This window comes from Echiichthys vipera (assembly GCF_963691815.1).
Source record: "Echiichthys vipera genome assembly, chromosome: 15".
Taxonomy (NCBI): domain Eukaryota; kingdom Metazoa; phylum Chordata; class Actinopteri; order Perciformes; family Trachinidae; genus Echiichthys; species Echiichthys vipera.
Window position 1 is genome coordinate 27794540 of NC_139840.1, and position 19232 is coordinate 27813771.

Here is a 19232-nt window from a genome sequence, read left to right on the forward strand (position 1 = left end):
GGCCATTATCCTCTTCCCCTCCATCACCATCTCTGGCCCCTACAAGGGGGTATAAACTGGTTGGGAGTGGTTCCCCCTTACCCTGTCATCTTTTTATTTCTCTTTGATTTAGTCTTCTATCCAATCCACCTAAAAATCCTCAGCGTCTGCTTTCTTTCACTCTCATCAGCCCCCAACACGTTTTTGTAGTAGTAAGCACTCTTTGGTTCTGCCTAACTACGTCTCCTACTATAGCGACTTCTTTGAATTCATCTTAAGTGTCCCAGTTCAGCTTAAGTTAGCACGGATCAGTCCTTGCCCTCTTTATATGCAAACTCAGTTTAATTGACATTTTGACCCAGACCACCCTAAAGTCTGACAGTCAAGCCACTAGGCAGTTGTTTTGGTAGTTGTTTTGGTTGCATGGAATCGGCTTAACCGTGGAGAGGCCAGGCTACCACAAACTGATGGACTTTGACAAGAGAGGAGTAGGGGGAGGAGGAGGAGGGGGAGGTGGTGGTGGAGGAGGAGGAGGAGGCGGCGGCGGCGGCGGCGTTGGTGGAGGTGGAGGTAAGGGGGAGACAGAGGAGGGGAAGAGGATGCCTGGGAAGACGGGGAGTCGATCAGGGCACGGGGGCCGGGGTGCCAGCTCCAACTCTGGGGTTCTGATGGTCGGACCGAACTTCCGTGTCGGAAAGAAGATTGGCTGTGGGAACTTTGGAGAGCTGCGGCTTGGAAAGAACCTGTACACCAATGAATATGTGGCTATCAAACTGGTAAAAATATAAAGTTTCTAGTACTGTAAAGCACTTAATCTGTGTAATATAATAGGATATTTATTAATCCATATTTCAGAATAGAACCATTTGAACTTGAAAGTAACAGATGACTGTTTCAACTTGTACTTAAACCATTATATACCTGGAACATTAACTTTCTGTTGAATTGCCTTGATTATGGCCTTATTGCTAGAAAAATGTGCATTGTGGTATTTTATGAATTTAACCACCTTTTTGTGTGACAAAATTATTTGAATTGAAATGTAATCCTCCTTTGTAGGAGCCCATCAAGTCACGGGCGCCGCAACTCCACCTAGAATACCGCTTCTACAAACAGCTGGGGAGTTCAGGTAGGAAGCCACTGTCTCTTTCCTCAGGTTTTCTACTGTGACGATCAGACCAGTTTCAATGGAGGAGTTTGCTTGTGACAAACAATAGCATGGTTAATGCTAGCTTGTACCATAAACACGAATCCCAACCAGCAAAATTAAAATACTAATAATAATAATAAAATACTTTTTTAGTCATGTTTTTTTTTCAACAGTTTTTCAAGCCTTCATTATATAGATAGACAGGAAATGGGGTGAGAGAGAGGGGGGGGGGGCATGCAGCAAAGGACCGCAGGTCGGAGTCAAACCCACGGCTGCAGCCCAGACGACCATGAGCCTCTTTACATGGGGCGACTGCTCTAACCACTCAGCCACCGGCCGCCCCACCTGTGTTTTTTTGTCCCATTCTTGTAAACACTATAGCTCAGGAACACCTGGAGGGAATTTCTTCAAATTGGCACAAACGTCCACTTTTCTGTTTTCAAGGATGAACTGAACTGGATTTTGGAAGTAAAAAGTCAAGGTCCCTGTGACCTCACATTTTTGGCCCTAACACAAATCCTGACAACACTTCACACTAACGACTATTTTGACAGTGAAATAATCTATCAACTGTAACTTCTGTTACTTACCAAATGTCTCTTGGAATGCGTGGTATGCTATATACATCCTTTTTTTTTTTTAGGACAAACTGCGCTGTTAGAACATGTATGCTACAGTGATGTTGTGAATGTATAAATAGTTGAAAGACCATAAACGAAGAAAGACAAAGAAAAACAGAAATTCAGGGGCAGGGGTGCAGAGCAAAACTTGGAGGAGCAGCTTGTCACTAAAATGAGTAAATGGTCCACCTTAAAGGACAGCCCTTATTATTTCTGTTTCAAACTGTATTTATTTAATAATTATGTAATTATTTATACTGTATAAGGTTCAAGATCAATGTAATACATTTAAAATCTTACAAACAAACCTGGTGAAACAGCTTTTCATTTATAAGAATGTTACACTTGGTATTCATTCATAGAGCCCCAGATATTATTTCTAATTTTTTTGTTAAGTTTGCCAAGTTAATACTCTCATACGCGCAAGTGCATTTACATGCAGTTTAAAAACCTGATTATATTCGGGTTAAGGGCATTCTATAAAAGTTTTTATACCCCGGTTAACAGACCTAGAGAACTCCTTCAGTACCCCGATTATTTGCACATGTAAGCAGCCTTCCTGGAGTAATATCGTAATAAAATTAATTAAATTAAATCATCGAACTACAACGATTATTTGTTGTACCTCCTTTTATTAATTTTTGAAGTGAATTCTGTGCTTTTCCTGAATTCAGTGAAGGGAGGCAATAATTAGGGTTATGTGGGACTGAGGATTTGTTCGTGTCAACAGCACCAACAGGTACAATGGTAATACATAAATGTGCCTGTGTCCCAGTCCTGTTCTCACGTTCTGACTGTCCTTTCAGAGGGTGTACCTCAGGTGTTTTACTTTGGACCATGCGGTAAATACAACGCTATGGTTCTGGAGCTACTGGGACCCAGCTTAGAAGATCTGTTTGATCTCTGTGACCGGACCTTCTCTCTAAAGACTGTACTCATGATAGCCATACAACTGGTAAGACAAACACACGGAAAAAAATCATCTGTAAAACACCTGGAGTTTATTGTTGGATTACTATTCTCTGTTTTTTTTTACTCTGTCATTTCCCTTAGATAACCCGTATGGAGTTTGTCCACACCAGAAGCCTGATCTATCGGGATGTGAAGCCTGAGAACTTCCTGGTGGGCCGGCCTGGCTCCAAACGGCAACACACCATCCACATCATCGACTTTGGCCTGGCGAAAGAATACATAGACCAAGAGACCAAGAAACACATCCCATACAGAGAACACAAGAGTCTGACAGGAACTGCTAGATATATGAGCATCAATACACATCTGGGGAAAGGTAAGCATTCAGAGATTTACCCACATCTGGGGACGTCTCATCCATCGGCCAAAACGATACAAAACATTTGCAGTTACAACAAATTGCGTCTCTGTGTGGGCCCTAAGGCCTTGTAACAGCTGTGTGTATGTGAGCAATCTGCCAGGTTTAAATAAAACGTAGGCATGACAACTTGCACTTGTCATGATCAAGAGAAATTTAACCCTTTTGTTGTTCTGTGTTTCAGAGCAAAGCCGGCGGGATGACCTGGAAGCTCTAGGCCACATGTTCATGTACTTCCTGCGAGGCAGCCTACCCTGGCAGGGACTCAAGGTGAGAAGGCAGTTGACCAGCCATCCAGTGTGTTCATCACCTCTGTCTTGAGCCGCCTTGCATCCAGCGTTTACCAATAACCCATAAATACATATTCTATTCTCCATGTCTTTGTCGTCATTAGGCTGACACTCTGAAAGAACGTTATCAGAAGATAGGAGACACAAAGAGAGACACACCAATAGAGGTCCTCTGTGAAAACTTCCCAGGTTTGTATACACACACACAAAAAACCCACCAATGCATATATAATCAGGTTAGCATATGTTGATCGAATCTTGTCTCTCTCTCTCTCTCGTGTGTGTGTGTGTGTGTGTGTGTGTGTGTGTGTGTGTGTGTGTGTGTGTGTGTGTGTGTGTGTGTGTGTGTGTGTGTGTGTGTGTGTGTGTGTGTGTGTGTGTGTGTGTGTGTGTGTGTGTGTGTGTGTGTGTGTGTGTGTGTGTGTGTGTGTGTGTGTGTGTGTGTGTGTGTGTGTGTGTGTGTGTGTGTGTGTGTGTGTGTGTGTGCCTGCGTGTATGTAACAGAAGAGATGGCCACCTACCTGCGGTATGTTCGTCGGCTAGACTTCTTCGAGAAGCCAGATTATGACTATCTGAGGAAACTGTTTACGGACCTCTTTGACAGAAACGGATACATCTTTGACTACCAGTACGACTGGACTGGAAAGCCACTGGTTAGTGTGAACACACACACACACAACCGTACACATACACTCTCAGAGCTGAAAATGCTGCTGGGTTTAGAGCAGGGTTGATGCTGAGAGGTCAGTTCAACAGATAATAATAGATCAATTTTATATAGCGCTTTTCTCAGTAGTCAGAGAAACTTTACACATAACATAAATGAAATACACAATCAAACTGGAAGCACGTTAAACAACACTAGACCAACAGAACATCACATTAATAGAAAAACAGAGGGTGGAAGCGTCTGGATTTAAATAATCATATGGCTAATCTACTGTAGAAACAGGAACTGATAAAGTCATCATGGTAGTCATTTCTCTTCTCTCCAGAAAGTCAGTGACACTTCCTTCTTTGAGCGTCTTTGTAATCTGAATAGACTCAAGGTCAGCAGAAAACAATGTTAAAGTTCAGATAATGTGAGCTTTGAGTTCAGCGGTGAAGTTTTTAAAACGCACACAATGCTGCAACGCTTCACTCAATTAGGAACAAGCTGTAAAACACAAAAACATTCAAAGAGCCACTAGATGACAGAAGGGTATTTTACTTTCGCCAATGTTCTTTTCCCGGTCAAATAATAATAATAATAATAATAATAATAATAATAATAATAATAATAATTATAATATTGTTTATGGTGCCTGTGAATTTGTCCTGCCATATATATTGTGTTGCCTGAGGTGGCGTATGGCCTACAAACTGTAGTTTTTCTGGCAATGACGGTTAGTTGTTTAAAGTTGTATTCTGTAAGATTTCCATCTATTGAATTGTCTTTTTAGGTAATATCTATCATAGAGAGAGTTAAAACAATGGTGACTGATCGTGTGCCCCACTAATGAAAGAACTTGTTGCCTTTTCGCTCGTGCGTGCGTGCGTGCATGCGTGGAACATATAGGGGACGGATTGGAAGAAGAGAGGCAAATGTGTTTCAATAGATTTTACAAAAGAGCAAAAAATAGTCGACACACATAGTGAACGTGACAAGATGGAGGCACTGAAAGAACAAGCTCCCCTGAAGTTACATCTTACTGACACAGCGGACGCTAGAAACAAGGGATCTCAAATCTGATGGAGTACAACTTTAAATAACCCATGGGGCAGGCAAAATGTTGCCACACTGGTCACCTCAGGGAAGCAACTGCTCTTTCTGATGCTGCAAGCTAGCAGTAAGCTGCACCGTGTCCTCTTTGTGTTGTGTTACTCCAGGAAGTGTTTTTCTGCAGACGCACACGAGTAGGCACGGGGTGGATGGGTGTGGGGGAGAAAAAAATGAATGGGGGAATTGCTGATCCTGCTTTTGATTTTGATTGATTTTTGAATTAGAATGGAAATACCCCCAGCAGTATAACAGTGTAATCCATCATCTAACTTAATGTCTATTTTCTACTCTGATCCCATTTTGACCCCCTCTGTGTGTTTAGCCCACTCCTATTGGTCCAGTGGCCAGTGAGACTCCACTTCAAACAAGCAACCGAGAGAAGGCACCGCAGACCAAAAACCAGGTACACAGACTCATTCTGATGCAACATGGTCATTTTACTCTCGCCATTCACATGATTTTAGTAGAGTATGAATATTTGGAACAGATTCCATACATATTTGCCAAACTGTCAATACCAGCTTAAAAAAACTAGTGAAAAAGCAGTTGTCCTCAATGCACATCACATGCACGCACGCACGCACGCACGCACGCACGCACGCACGCACACACACACACACACACACACACACACACACACACACACACACACACACACACACACACACACATACACACACACACACAGAGCTGGCCATATGAAGCAGCTGCTTCTCATTCCCTCCATTCTCCCTCAGCTCTCATCACTTTTGCTTCATTTAAAAAAGCTGGTTATCTGTGTTTCAGAGTTTCTTCATCGCTTAATAAAAGAGAATCAACACTAAAGATAGCAGCAAATAGGGCTCATCGATCCAAAGTGTTTGTGTTAACACCAAACGTTAACTGACTAGAATAAAGAGGTCATTGTTAGGTGAAATGTTTTTTGTTCCACTGCGATAGGTAACAGTAAAGTTATATTGCCTGTTGAGTCACAGTAGATACTAGATGTGTTTTCACAGTGATCAACAGAGAAGCTTGATCACGCTGAGGAGATTGTGGATTGTGTAGCATCATGAATTGCACAAGTTGCTTTCTGCCCAATCTCAAGGTCTGATTCAGTTGATTCAGAGTGCAGTTTGTCTTTTTGTTTCTTACTGCAACTAACCATGTGTAGAAGTACCTCCAAGAACACTTATTGTGTAGAGCAATGGCTGAGACCTACATGTCCTGGTAAGCAATGAATTTAAATGTGACAGAGAGATTTAATATCCAGTCTGTCAGTGCTTTTGGTGTGTTCAAACACACCTTCAGACTAAAAGAAGATGGCATAATTTCAAGCGGAGGACACCCTTTAAAAATGTGCTTCATTGCAACCAACTCTCAGAAGATGCTAATAATTTCACTGTAACTGTGTGTGGCTGTTAGCACTGATCTTTGTAAATTGCACTGTTTTTACCATGAGGCTCATTTGTATAGAAAGTGGCCAATGTGTGCATATTACCTCATTTAAATACATGCAAATAGCACATGAGCACCAAGATGCTGTTTGCTTTGTAGCACAGTCGGGCTTTTGCATGTGCTTTAAGAATTCTACAGTTTCTTTCTGTTTTATTTGTGCAAGTTTAACGAAAGCAAAAGTGGCTTAAGCCTGTTGGGAATTTGCCCCCGAGTGTTGCCCCTTGGAGGGTCAACTGGTGGCTGTGAAAAGTATGTTTGCTGCGTGCGTGCGTGCTTACGTTCGTGGAACATATAGGGGGCGGATTGGAAGAAGAGAGGCGAATGTGTTTCAATAGATTTTACAAAAGAGCAAAAAATAGTCAACACACATAGTGAACGTGACAAGATGGAGGCTCTGAAAGAACAGGCTCACCTGAAGTTACATCTGACTGCCACAGAGGACGCTAGAAATAAGGGATCTCAAATCTGCTTGCTTTGCTTCTTCTGGGAGTGTAGCAGCTGTAGTGAGACTGGATCCACAGCAGTTATAGAGGATTCCGTTTCCACAGCACCTGAATAATCTCTTAGCACATGGTATACAGTATACAGCATATTCCCACCTCTGGGTGTGGGGTTTACTGTATACCCACCAAAAACACTGTCACTGTCCAATTTGTGGAGCAACGCTGTAGGCAATTATGTTAGTCTTTCAAGCAATCTGTAGTGTTTTCTGTGCACTTGTGTCGCCTCCTCCCAGGCAACGTAAGTGCCCCTGTAGAACAGCACCAGACTGGGGAGAAGTGGTGGCAAACACTGGAAACAATTGTATTTTCCCTTGCTATCTTGCCATAACTCACAAGCTTCATGGAAGGGTTAAGTAAAATAAATGAAAATGGAGTATAGTTAATACATTTGAATTAAGAACACACTGCATACTGCTAACATGAGTTGAACACATTGTTGAATTTCATAAATGAGAGAAACAAATCTGCAAAAACAATGATTCCATCAAGGGTTATAGGGCTGGACCAGAATATTGGACCTTTCGGACATTTGTTCATTAGATTTTTGGATTCGGATATTCGTTTTTTGGGTTGTTTTTTCCCCAACTGTAATTACAGAATCCTTAAAAAACAATGGCTATAATTAAACTGAAAGACACGTGTCGCAGCACAGTGTTTCCATTTCAGATCAGTGTCAGAGTCTTTACAGTCGCTTTTCTCTCCTCTCCTCGCACTGCCATCAACAATTTAGTGTTGATCAGTAACTTTACTTAAATAACAGTAGCAATACTGCGGTACTGCAATATTATACAACAGTATACCCACACACACCATTGAAGACATCACCACCTGATAGTAGACATTATCAACTAGATGAGAGAAGGAAATACAAATCTAGACAGGATTGTGGCTGATGTTCATATTCATCCCAAAGCCCCATGTCTGTCTGACTGTGCCTTCATGGGCTGATATTGTATAATATAATCCTGCCGTTATGCTTTAATTTAGATGAGTTTGTGTAGATTTTTTTCTGTTGACCAGTGTTAAAAAACCTAGTTAGTGTGTCTGTGATTTAATGTTGTTTCACAAAACAGAGAAACTCATGGGACAGGAAAATACTACAGTGTAAGTGCTGTGTTCATATGTTGATATAATTCCAGCTGCAGAACCATGACAACACCAGTCCATATACCAATTCATACAAACAACCCACATTACACATCGGCATAATCTAAAATGTATATACTTCTACTGTATATTATGTAGGGCTGCCGGCTAAAAGTCAATTATTTGAATTATCTATTGAGAAGACTGGAGTTGTCAGTCAAATCACTGCACTATTTTCTTGTAGCTGTGCTATTGTACACAGATCAGTACAGGAGCAACAGCAGGGCAAGTTGTAAACAAATCAAGACTCAACAAATGACCTCATCCCAAAACTTAACCCTACTGGAAGTAGAGAAGTGTGAAACTGGGAGAAGCTCGACTTGTGTCCTTTGGCTGCAACAATGCTCTCGGCTCTGAGGCTGACTGTCTTTTGAAGTGTTCAGCTGACAGGGCTGTCAGTAGGAGAGAGACTTGGTGAGCAAGGATTTTATTACTGAACTACGACCAGGACAAACACTTTCTGTCTGTGTGCAAATAATGAACAAATGCACAAAAAGGTTCAAGCTCATCTTTCATTTGCTCTTTCTGATACACCTGTCCTATCAAAACTGTTGATCTCATGCAGGATTGGTTTAATATGGTGACGGTCTGGGGAGCAATGGTTACTAATGTAACTGGCGTTCTATGTCTGGCGCAGCAGCAGGCTCACTAACCTCAGATCAAACTGAAAGTAGGCAGCGCTGATCAAATATGATTAAAGATTCTGTTACTGTGTTGCCTGTTTCTCTTATTTGAAAAGGTTTCTGACCTTGCCACTATTTTTTTTGTTTATTAGGGTAATAATGGAATTAAAATAATAAAATTATGAGCTAAACCCTGGTTACTTGGAGATTCTGGGTCCCAATAATGGGCTAGTGTTTACGTCATTAGGCTAGCACATGAACAGCAGGTTTTGTCAACGATGTGAACCCACAAGGCAAGCAATTATTGTTACTGTATTTTCCTGCTTCTAAACAGACCAAGCACCGCCTCAGCTTGCATGTGTCACTCAGCACTACATTGTTTCATTGCTCTGATTGGTTTTAGGTCTGTCCAAGGGCATTTTGGTCTGCAACACCTCTTAGAAATCCAAAATCCACTGAGAGGTGCCAGACCAATACACATTTGCAAATTAGTCTGGTGATGCCAGGCTACTAAAAATGGGTAAAACATGAATGCAGGCTCATATGGGAGTTTAGGGTACGGTGGCTGCTCTGCAGGTGGTGACTGACTGACGAAAAATGGGCAGGGGATTAAGTAATATTTTCTGTTTCTCATTTTAGTAGGTAAAGTGTATTGAAGAAAACACATCAGTGATACAGTTGAGTGTTTGTAAAATCTTATAAATGAGAAAAAGCATGAGTCAATGAACCACAAGCACATGATAATGAAGTCTTAGATCCTGATTCAGGGATAGCCCTAATACTATTCTTAGCATTCAATTATGTATATTTTATATATGATACTTCATGTAACCTGACAATTCTAATCTATTCTATACCAGAACAAATTATGTTTCCTAATCAATATCTTTGCATATTTTATGGTAAGTGGTTTCTACTGGCTATACAGCCCACCCCTTCTTTTACATTCACATACACGGATGCACATCAGTCCAGGTTTACAAAGGCGCCAGGAGTTAGGCTGCGGGCCTATTTGGGTCTTAATTCCAAAAAAACACATTTGAGACAGGTGAGGTTGAGGCAACGCAGAAAAGAGACCACCTCCTTCCCCCTTTGCATGGGGCTTCCACATGTGCGCAGTTTGCTGTGCACGCTTCACTGTACTACTGAACACTTGAGTTCTCACCCTCCTGTTGCCTCTCTACCAATTACTGACTCTGAACTCACTATTTCTTTTCTCTTTTCTTTTTCACTCATTCCTCGTTCATTTTTTTCTCCTCCCCTTACTTTCCCTCACCCCGCCATTCCTCTCTTCCATCTGCTTGTCATCCCTCTCTCCCTCGCCTTATTGCTTCCCCTTCTTTTCACTCTCTTCCATCTTAACTGTCCTCTCCACCTCTCTTCTCCACCACCACCTCTTCCTCCTCCCCCCCTTATTGTTTCTCCTGCGATCGGCTTCCTGTCTCCTCTAGTCTCCAGAGGGGAAAGGCAGTGAGTCGCAGCCCACTCCAGTGACCAATCGAGAGCTGCTGGGCTCCCATCTCACTGCTGATAGGCTGGGCGGGTCCGTCCAGGTACTGAGAGGAAGGGTTAGCTCTGCTGGCTTCTTGTCTGTCTGCCTACCTGTCTATCTGTCTGCCTGCATGACCTCCTCTGTCTCTGCAGCAGGGCTGACCTCAAGTCTGTTTCCTCCCAACCTCAATAATGCCCTCTAATGGGACCATTGTAATAGAAATTCTAAATTAGGATTTTAATGTATCATGTTAGTTTTGCACAAAATATGTTAGGCAATGTTGCACCTTTTCCACATTATAATAATATGGACTTTCTACAGTGGGACAGAAAGCTGTGGCCTGGCTTCTCTAATGACAGAGCAGAGAGTGCAGAGACCACATGATCTAGGCTGCTTTGTAAGAGGCTGGGTTCCATACAGTGTTTGCTGTAACAACTAGTTTAAGGGGCATTTCCACAAGAGCTGCTATCAAAGGGCTCCTTGACGCTTTTTTATTCATTTCCTATGGGGAGCAGGAGAAGCAGTCACATAGTGCGTGAGGGGATTGTTGCGGTGAGTTTGGAGGGGGGTTGTGGTGCCTTTGCTGGTCTGAATTTTTGAATAAAGTTGACTAGACTTCAGCTTTCTGCACACTGACTGTGACGGGGCAGTTTATAATAGCCATTTTACATATAACCTCTGTGTGGGTCATAGACTGTGTAAAAGAGATGGATGAAGATACTGCAGTGTCACCTTTTGGTTTGTGAACTACCATTTTGAGTTTAACATTTTGGGCGTCACCATCTTGGTTTTTTTAAACCAGACATGACCATATTTGGACGAGAGGGCCAAGCTGAGCACTAAGCCAGTGTTTCAATGACGCTAAGCTAAACGCTAAAGATGGAAACTGACGATTTTCAACCGACTGACTCAAGTCATCTGGCGGGGTATGTACAAGCTAACATTGGCTCACGACTTTAATGACATTTTCTCATTGACTTCTATACAATTGGGACCTCTTTTTGCAACCAGTGGAGTCGCCCCCCGGTGATTCTTAGAAAGAATACAGGTTTAAGGCACTTCACCATTTACTTAATTTTTCAGAATTAGAAGCTACGCCCATCTCTTTTGTACAGTCTTGTGTGTGACGTAGGAGTTTGGTAAGAAAAAAAATTTCAACTCACATTTGGCCTTTCAATTTGATAAATGCAGCGTTGCACCATTAACTCTAGAGCCAGGTCTCCAAATGTAGAAAATGTACATGCCATTGCTCTCAACTAGTGGTCACGAGTGCAGAGGTAAATGGGATGTTGCAAAGTTGTTTATTGAGAATTTACATGTGACATAATTCATGTGAAAACACATTAGTTTGGTTCCCACGGGTCCTTCAAATCCTTGAAAGATTGTGAGTTTGAGGGAATAAAATCAAGGCATTATAGACAAATAGATGAGTCATTGAATTTATATTATAGAAATAGAAGTTATTTTAATATATAATTTTGTACTTACAGCGCGAGTAAATAGGCTACGGTCTGTCAGTCTCTATCGCTCAACTTACTTACACAGTATATTGTTTTGCTACTCTGTTAGAGAAGGCAAGAGACCATGAGAAGCTTCTGTAATATAAAGCCTGCTAGTTCTCTTTTTAAAATGCTGAGTTTTGTAACAGCAATGGAACTTGATTTGTGTCTCACACCATGTTAGGTCCTTGAATTTGAGCAAATTGGGTCTGGAGAGTCGTGGAAAAGAATTGTATGCTGTGTATGAGGACTCAATGCATTTTGATGCACTAATATTTGCCATATTTGCCATTAACTACACTAGGTAAAAGCACATATGGCCCACTTTGCCAGAAGTACCGTCATGCTTAATTTATGGTCTCTCCACATAGTTTTTGTCTAGAAAATGGAATGTAAACAATAAACTAAATTGACATGAATATGATTTACTTTATTGTTATTATCAACCACGACAGGTGAAACCTGAGTATGGAGAGCAGCTCCAGCCATGTTAAATATGCCACCCTGTATTCCACTTCACCCCAGCATACAGATGAAAATCATTTGATAGCAGTATGAAAACGTGTTTATTTTAATGTATTTACTGTACAGGGGTGTACGGTATAGAAAGTACACTGGTAGGAATTTGGCTATGGCATGGATTTTGACTCTACCTTGTAACCAGCAGAGCAGCTCAGACGTCATCACACATTGTGTGCGGATCCAGACTGCGAGGGAATATTTCCTGGCCCTTTGAGTAGAAGCCTATGTGAAAAAGTAATTGATGGCCGTAGTGGCCGATGTTGACTGCTTCTCAGAGCAACTGTTTCAGCGTGTCATATACTTGCACACTGGGAGACTTGCTCCACACACTCCCTGTAGGCCTGCTATGCTCTTCTTTGTGTGCTTCTGCATCGCTTCTCTCAATAACAGCTTGCTTTGCGCCTGTTGTTGTTTTTGCAGTCGTTTCAGTCTGGTTAAATCCATGGTTAAATCACCACCACAATGTTTCTTTCTACTTTGAAAGAACGAAAGGTTGACACAGAAAACCGACAATTCATCAGCGAATGGACAGAGAAGTGTTTGTTTATAACTGTCACTGTGAAGGAGTGTATATCGGTGTGAAGTAAAGATGGGATTTACGGCTCTTTGAAGGGAGCCGGCTCCATTCCTTCCTGGCTCTTTTTTATATTTATTTCTTTTCAAGTAGCCAGGTGGGTGGCAACTTTATAAAATCAGCCATGCTTGTCATAAAAATGTAATAATTCTTGATTTGTTCTGATATACTGTTACTTTTTATTCTTCATAATTTAATAGAATATCAGCTGTGTCCATACCACTTCTGTACTAGCATGTTTTTTAAAATAACTAAGGTACTTCAACAAACTTTATTTTATTGAAAAAAAACAGTGAGCCAAATTGGAGAACACACATTTAGGCATGGCAGGGACACTGGAAGAATGAGAAATCTAAAAAGCAAAGGAAAATGTATTAAATGGGTAAAATGCTCAAAGGAACTAAAAACAGCTACATGAGAGTGCGAGCATGTATGTGATGTCAGCTGCTGTCAAGGCCACAAAGTACTCATACTTTTTGTTATAAGTCATTAAGCAGAAGTGTTGCTATTTTGCATGGCAGCAAATTTAATGTTAACAGTGTCTGTATCTCTAGAGGTGTGCCCCTTTGGAGCGGCCACGTCCACATTAAGCCGGCTACGTTTGAAAACAGTCTTTTCCTTTGTGATGATGGAGAGCTGGACACAGATGGAGTCCAGTTACTCTGCTGAGTCTCAGCTCGCTAAACATCCGTCTGTCTCTTTGGCTGTAAGGCACATTAATACCAAGTGAAAGGAAGAAGATGATGACTTAGTTGCTTTTCGGTTGTTGTAGAAAAATAACTTTTGAAAAAACTGACCTGAGAACACTAGTGTGGAAGCATTTTGTTTTCATACATAAAAAGCGTTTTCATATTTATCTGCCTTAGTGTGGATGCAATACAAGTCTTTGATTTTGTCCAAGATCTGCCCTGGGTACACCTGCCCTCATCCCTCTCTCTTCCATTTCTCCCCTCCAGGTGATGAGTTCCACCAATGGGGAGCTGAATACAGACGACCCCACTGCGGGACACTCCAATGCACCAATCACAGCCAATGCAGAGGTGGAAGTGGCTGATGATACCAAGTAAGGAGACAGTCAGAAACTCTGCTAATCTGCTCCTCCTCTTATCAGTGTGTGGGTGTGTTCGATCAGATTTGATTGAGTCACTGGGGCCTTTATTTACCTCGACTGCAGAAGGTAACAGGCCTTTATTTGAAGCAGACTTATATTAAAAGCAGGGCTTTATTACTAATGTCCTCTGTTTTATACGATAAGTCATATTGTATTATTTAATGTTTTCATCTGCTCCTGTTTGCCCTGTTAAAGTTACTGCATTACCCTGTTAATACAAGCTAGATACTTCCTCTATCCATTAAAAGACCTCTAGCATTTCAGTGGACAGAAACCTTTCATTTCTTAGCAAGGCTTTTATTGTGAAACATTTGCAGGAAGGTGTGGAACACCCATTGACTTGCAAGGTTCCCATACGTCACTTAATATTATAAACTGTATATAAAGATGTACGGCTTGACAGCCAAAACACCTTGATCGCCCTCCTAGTGGCCAGCTGCAGGAGAGGACATGATCTTTACCCCCTCCATGTTTGCATATAGGACATGGGCCAAACTTAATAGTCAAATTACACCTTAAATACAGTTTTCACAAGATGGTTTCTGTCATTTTGAGGTAGTTTTTATCACGCTGATGTTTGCCCAGGTGTTCATTTTTTTGATAAGTTTGGTTTTAAACAAACAGCTGGGATTGACTAAGGTGGGTGGCTGTACAGGTGGGACTTTGATACCAATCCCTCATTACTACACAAACTCTAGTTTTTAACAGTATGGCAGTGTCGCTGTCTGGGATATTTTGGTTTCACTTTATAAAGTGGGGGAAATGGAGAACATCTTTTTGTATAGTTTACTGCCATCTTGAACGTTACTGCAAAATACAGTTTGGCCGAGGCATTGCCACACAAACACTTGCAGTGACTGAAATAAGGCCCCTGGTAATTATCCAAGACCCAGCCTTTATTTGAGGAAATACATTGATTCCAACCATAAAAGGACACCAAAATGACCATCATATTTTGATTCAAGTATTGCTGAACGATGTTTGTATCTGATATCACATTTTTCTAATGAAGCCACAAATTGTTAATACTTGATTTATTCTGAAATATTGTTATTTTTTAGTATTCAGAATCAATTAATTTTTTTGGCAGTTTTCAAGCCTTTTTATTCGATAGAACAGGCAGGAAATGGGGTGAGAGAGGGGGGGGGGGCATGCAGCAAAGGGCCTCAGGTTGGAGTCGAACCCGCGGCCGCTGCCTCGAGGACCTTCAACCTCTTAACATGGGACGACTGCTATAACCACTGTTCTACCGGCCGCACCTATTGTTCAATTCAAATCAATTTTATTCATAGTGCCAAATCATAACAAAAGTTATCTCAGGACACTTTACAAACTAGGTAAAGAACACACTCTATGACTTATTTATGATTTACAAAGACGCAACAAGAATTTTATAAAATGTCAGTTGTGGCTATACCACTGCTGTACTAGCCAAGCCCCCACCACAGCTACTTCCTGGTTGATCCAATCAGAAAGCTCCAAAAACGTCAGTTCTCTGAGTGTCCACTAGGGGCAGGTTTCATAACAGAGCAGTTTCTCATTGACCCCCATGTTAAACAGGCCGTTTACACAGCATCATTAAACCTGTTTAAGGCCTGGGACAAAAGAACATTCTAGTCTGTATGTTTAGGTCATATCTCCATGACAACACTGAGGGGGATGAATTTTTTTGTACCAGGCTAGTTTTTATTTTATTGGATGTTAACGTTTATGAATAATTGGGGGCGTGGCCTCTTGAGTGACAGCTAGCCTCTGGCCCTCACTTCCTTGGAGGTAAACGTCAGCCAGATGGACGTATCTCCCTCCCCCCAGCGTCACATACATGCCCTTTTTTGGTAAGAGGAAATGAGGCGGAGTCAAAGTCTGACAAGATGGGGACTCCCGTAGATGAGGACGATTGGATCAAGTTGAGAGAACGAACCTCTAGGGAGACGCTACGTCCATTTTTGTACAATCTATAATTTTCATGAAGACAATGTCCCCGGTCACACTGCAAAACAGGTGAAGCAGTTCACTGAAGCTAAGAATATTGAAACAATGAAATGGCCAGAACAGAGTCCAGATCTAAACCCATAGAGAATCTCTGGAAAATCCTTGGCAACGTGCAGTTAGTGGACTGTGGTAGAGACTGAGTCAGAATGGACCAAGATCAAACCAGAGCAGTGTGAGAAACTAGTGATGTCCTGTGGGAGCAGATGTGCTGAAGTCATTCAAAGCTGTGGCCTCTACACTTCCTGTTCATTTTTGAATCCTAGAGAAGAAAACATTGTTGAAATCTTCTTTTCTGACACAATAGTTAATGTTCTCTAATTTTGATCACTGTTTTTTTCACTAAATAAAGGTTTTGTTGAAGTGCCTTGGTTATTTACAAAAACATGCTGGTACAGCAGTGGTATAGACACAGAGGATATTCTATCAGATTCCGAATAAAAAAATAATATTTTAGAATCAATCAAGCATTGATAATTTGTCTAATTTTGATCTCCAGGGTATTCTAGCTTTGGCAGAATTGATTCTGTTCATGTAAGAGTTCATCACCCATAGTGTATAGACCCCAACATCTCATGGAAAGACTTTAGCGTAGAACTACTGCAATTGTAGGGTTTATATGATTCATTCAAGTTTGCTGTTACTTAAAATGAATATGAATACATATAAATGAAAGAGAAAAGGGATTTTTGAAGTGTGTTTATGATGTTCTGTGTGTTGCAGGTGCTGCTGCTTCTTCAAGAGGAGGAAGAGGAAAGCTCTCCAGAGACACAAATGAAAAGGAGAGACGAGAGCGAAACCCTGCTCTCTTGGTGTTTTCTCTCTCTGGCTCTTTCTCTAGCCCTCTACATATAACCTTCTCTTTCTCCCCCTCTCAGTCCCCCTCCTTCTCTGCTGTTGGAGGTCCTGTAGTTTACCTTGGGTCGGCTGGACTGGCTGGACCACTGGGCGGCAGAGTGTGTTTACTCAGCTGATCTACTGGTTTCTACTGCTCTGGAATGACCAGACAGACGGAGTAACATGTTTGCTGTTCCACCTCGGAGGTTTAATCGTGGACTAGCATTACCAGCGGTGGACACTTGATGTATTTATGGTCACAAACGGATCTGAAAGTGGATCAACACAAACTGCTGGGGGAAACAAGTGACCACAGGCTAACAGTTGATAGACTGTAAAAGACGAGCTGATAGACTGGATTCAGCTGATTTACTGGCAGACTGGCTACTTCTCTATTTTTTTGTTTATAATTTTTTTTCTTCCTTACTGACTGGTTCAGAGGAGAGAGAAGTGTATTTCTGAGGAGATACAGAAGAGAGGACCACAAAAGGATGGGAAGCAATGAGACTGTCGGACCACACGTACACACACACACACACACACACACACACACACACACACGTATAAACACGCTGCCCACTTTTTTGAGCTCATCATAAAGAGACTTCATGGACAAAAAGATGTTGCTCTCGCACATAGTCTATAAAGTTTTTATTCCCTAGGGTCAAAGGAAGTACACGGTGAGCGACTTGGTCTATTTCCTGCAACGGATTGGGCTCAGTGATCTTCTCAGACACATTCACCCTCAGAGGAAAACCTCACAATCACCAGAATCAAAAGTTTCAAAAGATGTTTAAGTGAAAACTATGCTTTTTCCTGTTTTAATTTGTAACTAAAATAATATGTTTTTTTCTGTCTTTTTGAGTTCAAAAAGTTTGTGTTTTGTAGCTTGGAGTGTGTTCCTCAACTTTTTTTAATAACTTGTATTTTTCATTTTCAGTTTTTTTTTTGTTTTTGTTTTTTTCCCCCTCTTTCTCTCTGGGTTGGAGGATGGAAAGTTGGATAACTCCATTAAAAAACAACCAAACTAAATAAAAGATGATCTTTATTTAAGGGAATCATCAACCATTTTTTCAGTGTTTGAGGGCGATGTTGGGGGGGTGTCATTGAACTGTGATGATGCAGATCCTACTGGCAGGTCGGAACGTGGGTCTGCAGAATCTGAGCTGAGGCATGAGTCTTTAGCTTCGTCAGAAACTTTGTCCGTATCCTTTGATGGCGCTTTTTTCACTAGAAATAACCATAGTACAGGATAAAATTGGGTATAGATCTAACAGGCTTGTTACTATGACGATTTCCAGAACACTTGCTCTTTGCTGTAATATTGACGTGGATGGTTGTACATTTCAGTTAGCTGAAAGCCCAGTATGTTCGCCAAATACATTTCATCTCAACGTTTCTATGGTTTGTAGAAGCGCACAATACCAACATTATTTTTTCTGGTGACTGGACTGTGGTTTAGTTAGTTGTTAGTGTTTTAGTTTTGCAGGTATTAGGTAAAACAAAGCATTGCTGACTGATACCGTCGTCCCTAGAGCTCTGCATCTGCTGGGACTGAAAACAACACAAGCTGCAAAAAGGCTGGCTGTTTGTCTACGTGTCCTCTACGAAGTCTAAATATTTATAAAATATGTGTGATTTATAAGATTTGCAACGGTAAATAAGGTTTGATAAAGTGTGAAAACATTGTACACGTAAATAACACCAAGACTATTTTCTTTCCATAGTCCTATATGAGGAGATGTGGAATATGCTGGAGATCCTGGTCTTATCTCCACAGGTAGAGCTTCTAAATTGTGTAATGCGTGTCCAAATCCAGTCCTGATCCCACTGTACGCTCTGGACAACTTGGAAATAAGAGGTATTAATACAAAAACATTATAAAACATTGCAAAATTACCAGTTACATCAATGGGCATCCAATCCAAAGAGGGAAAAGCAACAGTAAATGCTTCTTTTCTGTCATCTTTGTTTTTCTGGCAGCCACATTTTGCAACTACTGGATGTCGATGGTTAATGTGAACTTAGAGTAAGGTGAAATTCCGGCATAAAACCATCCCATGGTCTTTTTCGACCCTTGCACTCATTAAATTAGCTATCGAGACAGTTTGTTTTGTGTATGAACTATTAACGGATGAAGCCGCAACAGCGTAGTTAGTGAAGCCAGAGTTTATTAAGAGTGTTTTAAAGACTTACCTACTGGCCCCTGTACCAGCTCCTCTCATAGTAAATCCATTCAAGTGGATTACCAAAGTCAATCCCAAAGGAAGGAGCCCATTGGTGCTTTGTTTTCTGTGTAGGGACTCTTCTAATGCTACTGCAGAGGTTATTTTCAGCAGTATTAGTGGTTAAAGAAGACGTTTTAATG

General features: G+C 41.3%; 1 protein-coding gene across 2 annotated transcripts; it reads left to right on the forward strand.

The window, feature by feature from the left end:
• Positions 1-446: 446 nt before the first annotated feature.
• On the forward strand, positions 447-17878 carry LOC310958037 (casein kinase I-like; the record flags this gene model as incomplete). 2 transcript variants are annotated; one of them, XM_083928831.1, is made up of 10 exons in its annotated part: positions 447-755; positions 1039-1108; positions 2556-2704; positions 2803-3037; positions 3264-3349; positions 3474-3558; positions 3874-4022; positions 5454-5534; positions 13884-13990; positions 16751-17878. In XM_083928831.1, the coding sequence occupies 10 exons, from the start codon at positions 447-449 to the stop codon at positions 16803-16805; spliced, it is 1326 nt and encodes a 441-aa protein (XP_083784957.1). In that variant the 3' UTR covers positions 16806-17878. The 2 variants fall into 2 exon arrangements, with proteins under 2 accessions (XP_083784957.1, XP_083784958.1); XM_083928832.1 differs by having other exon boundaries at positions 599-755; positions 3877-4022.
• Positions 17879-19232: the final 1354 nt, after the last annotated feature.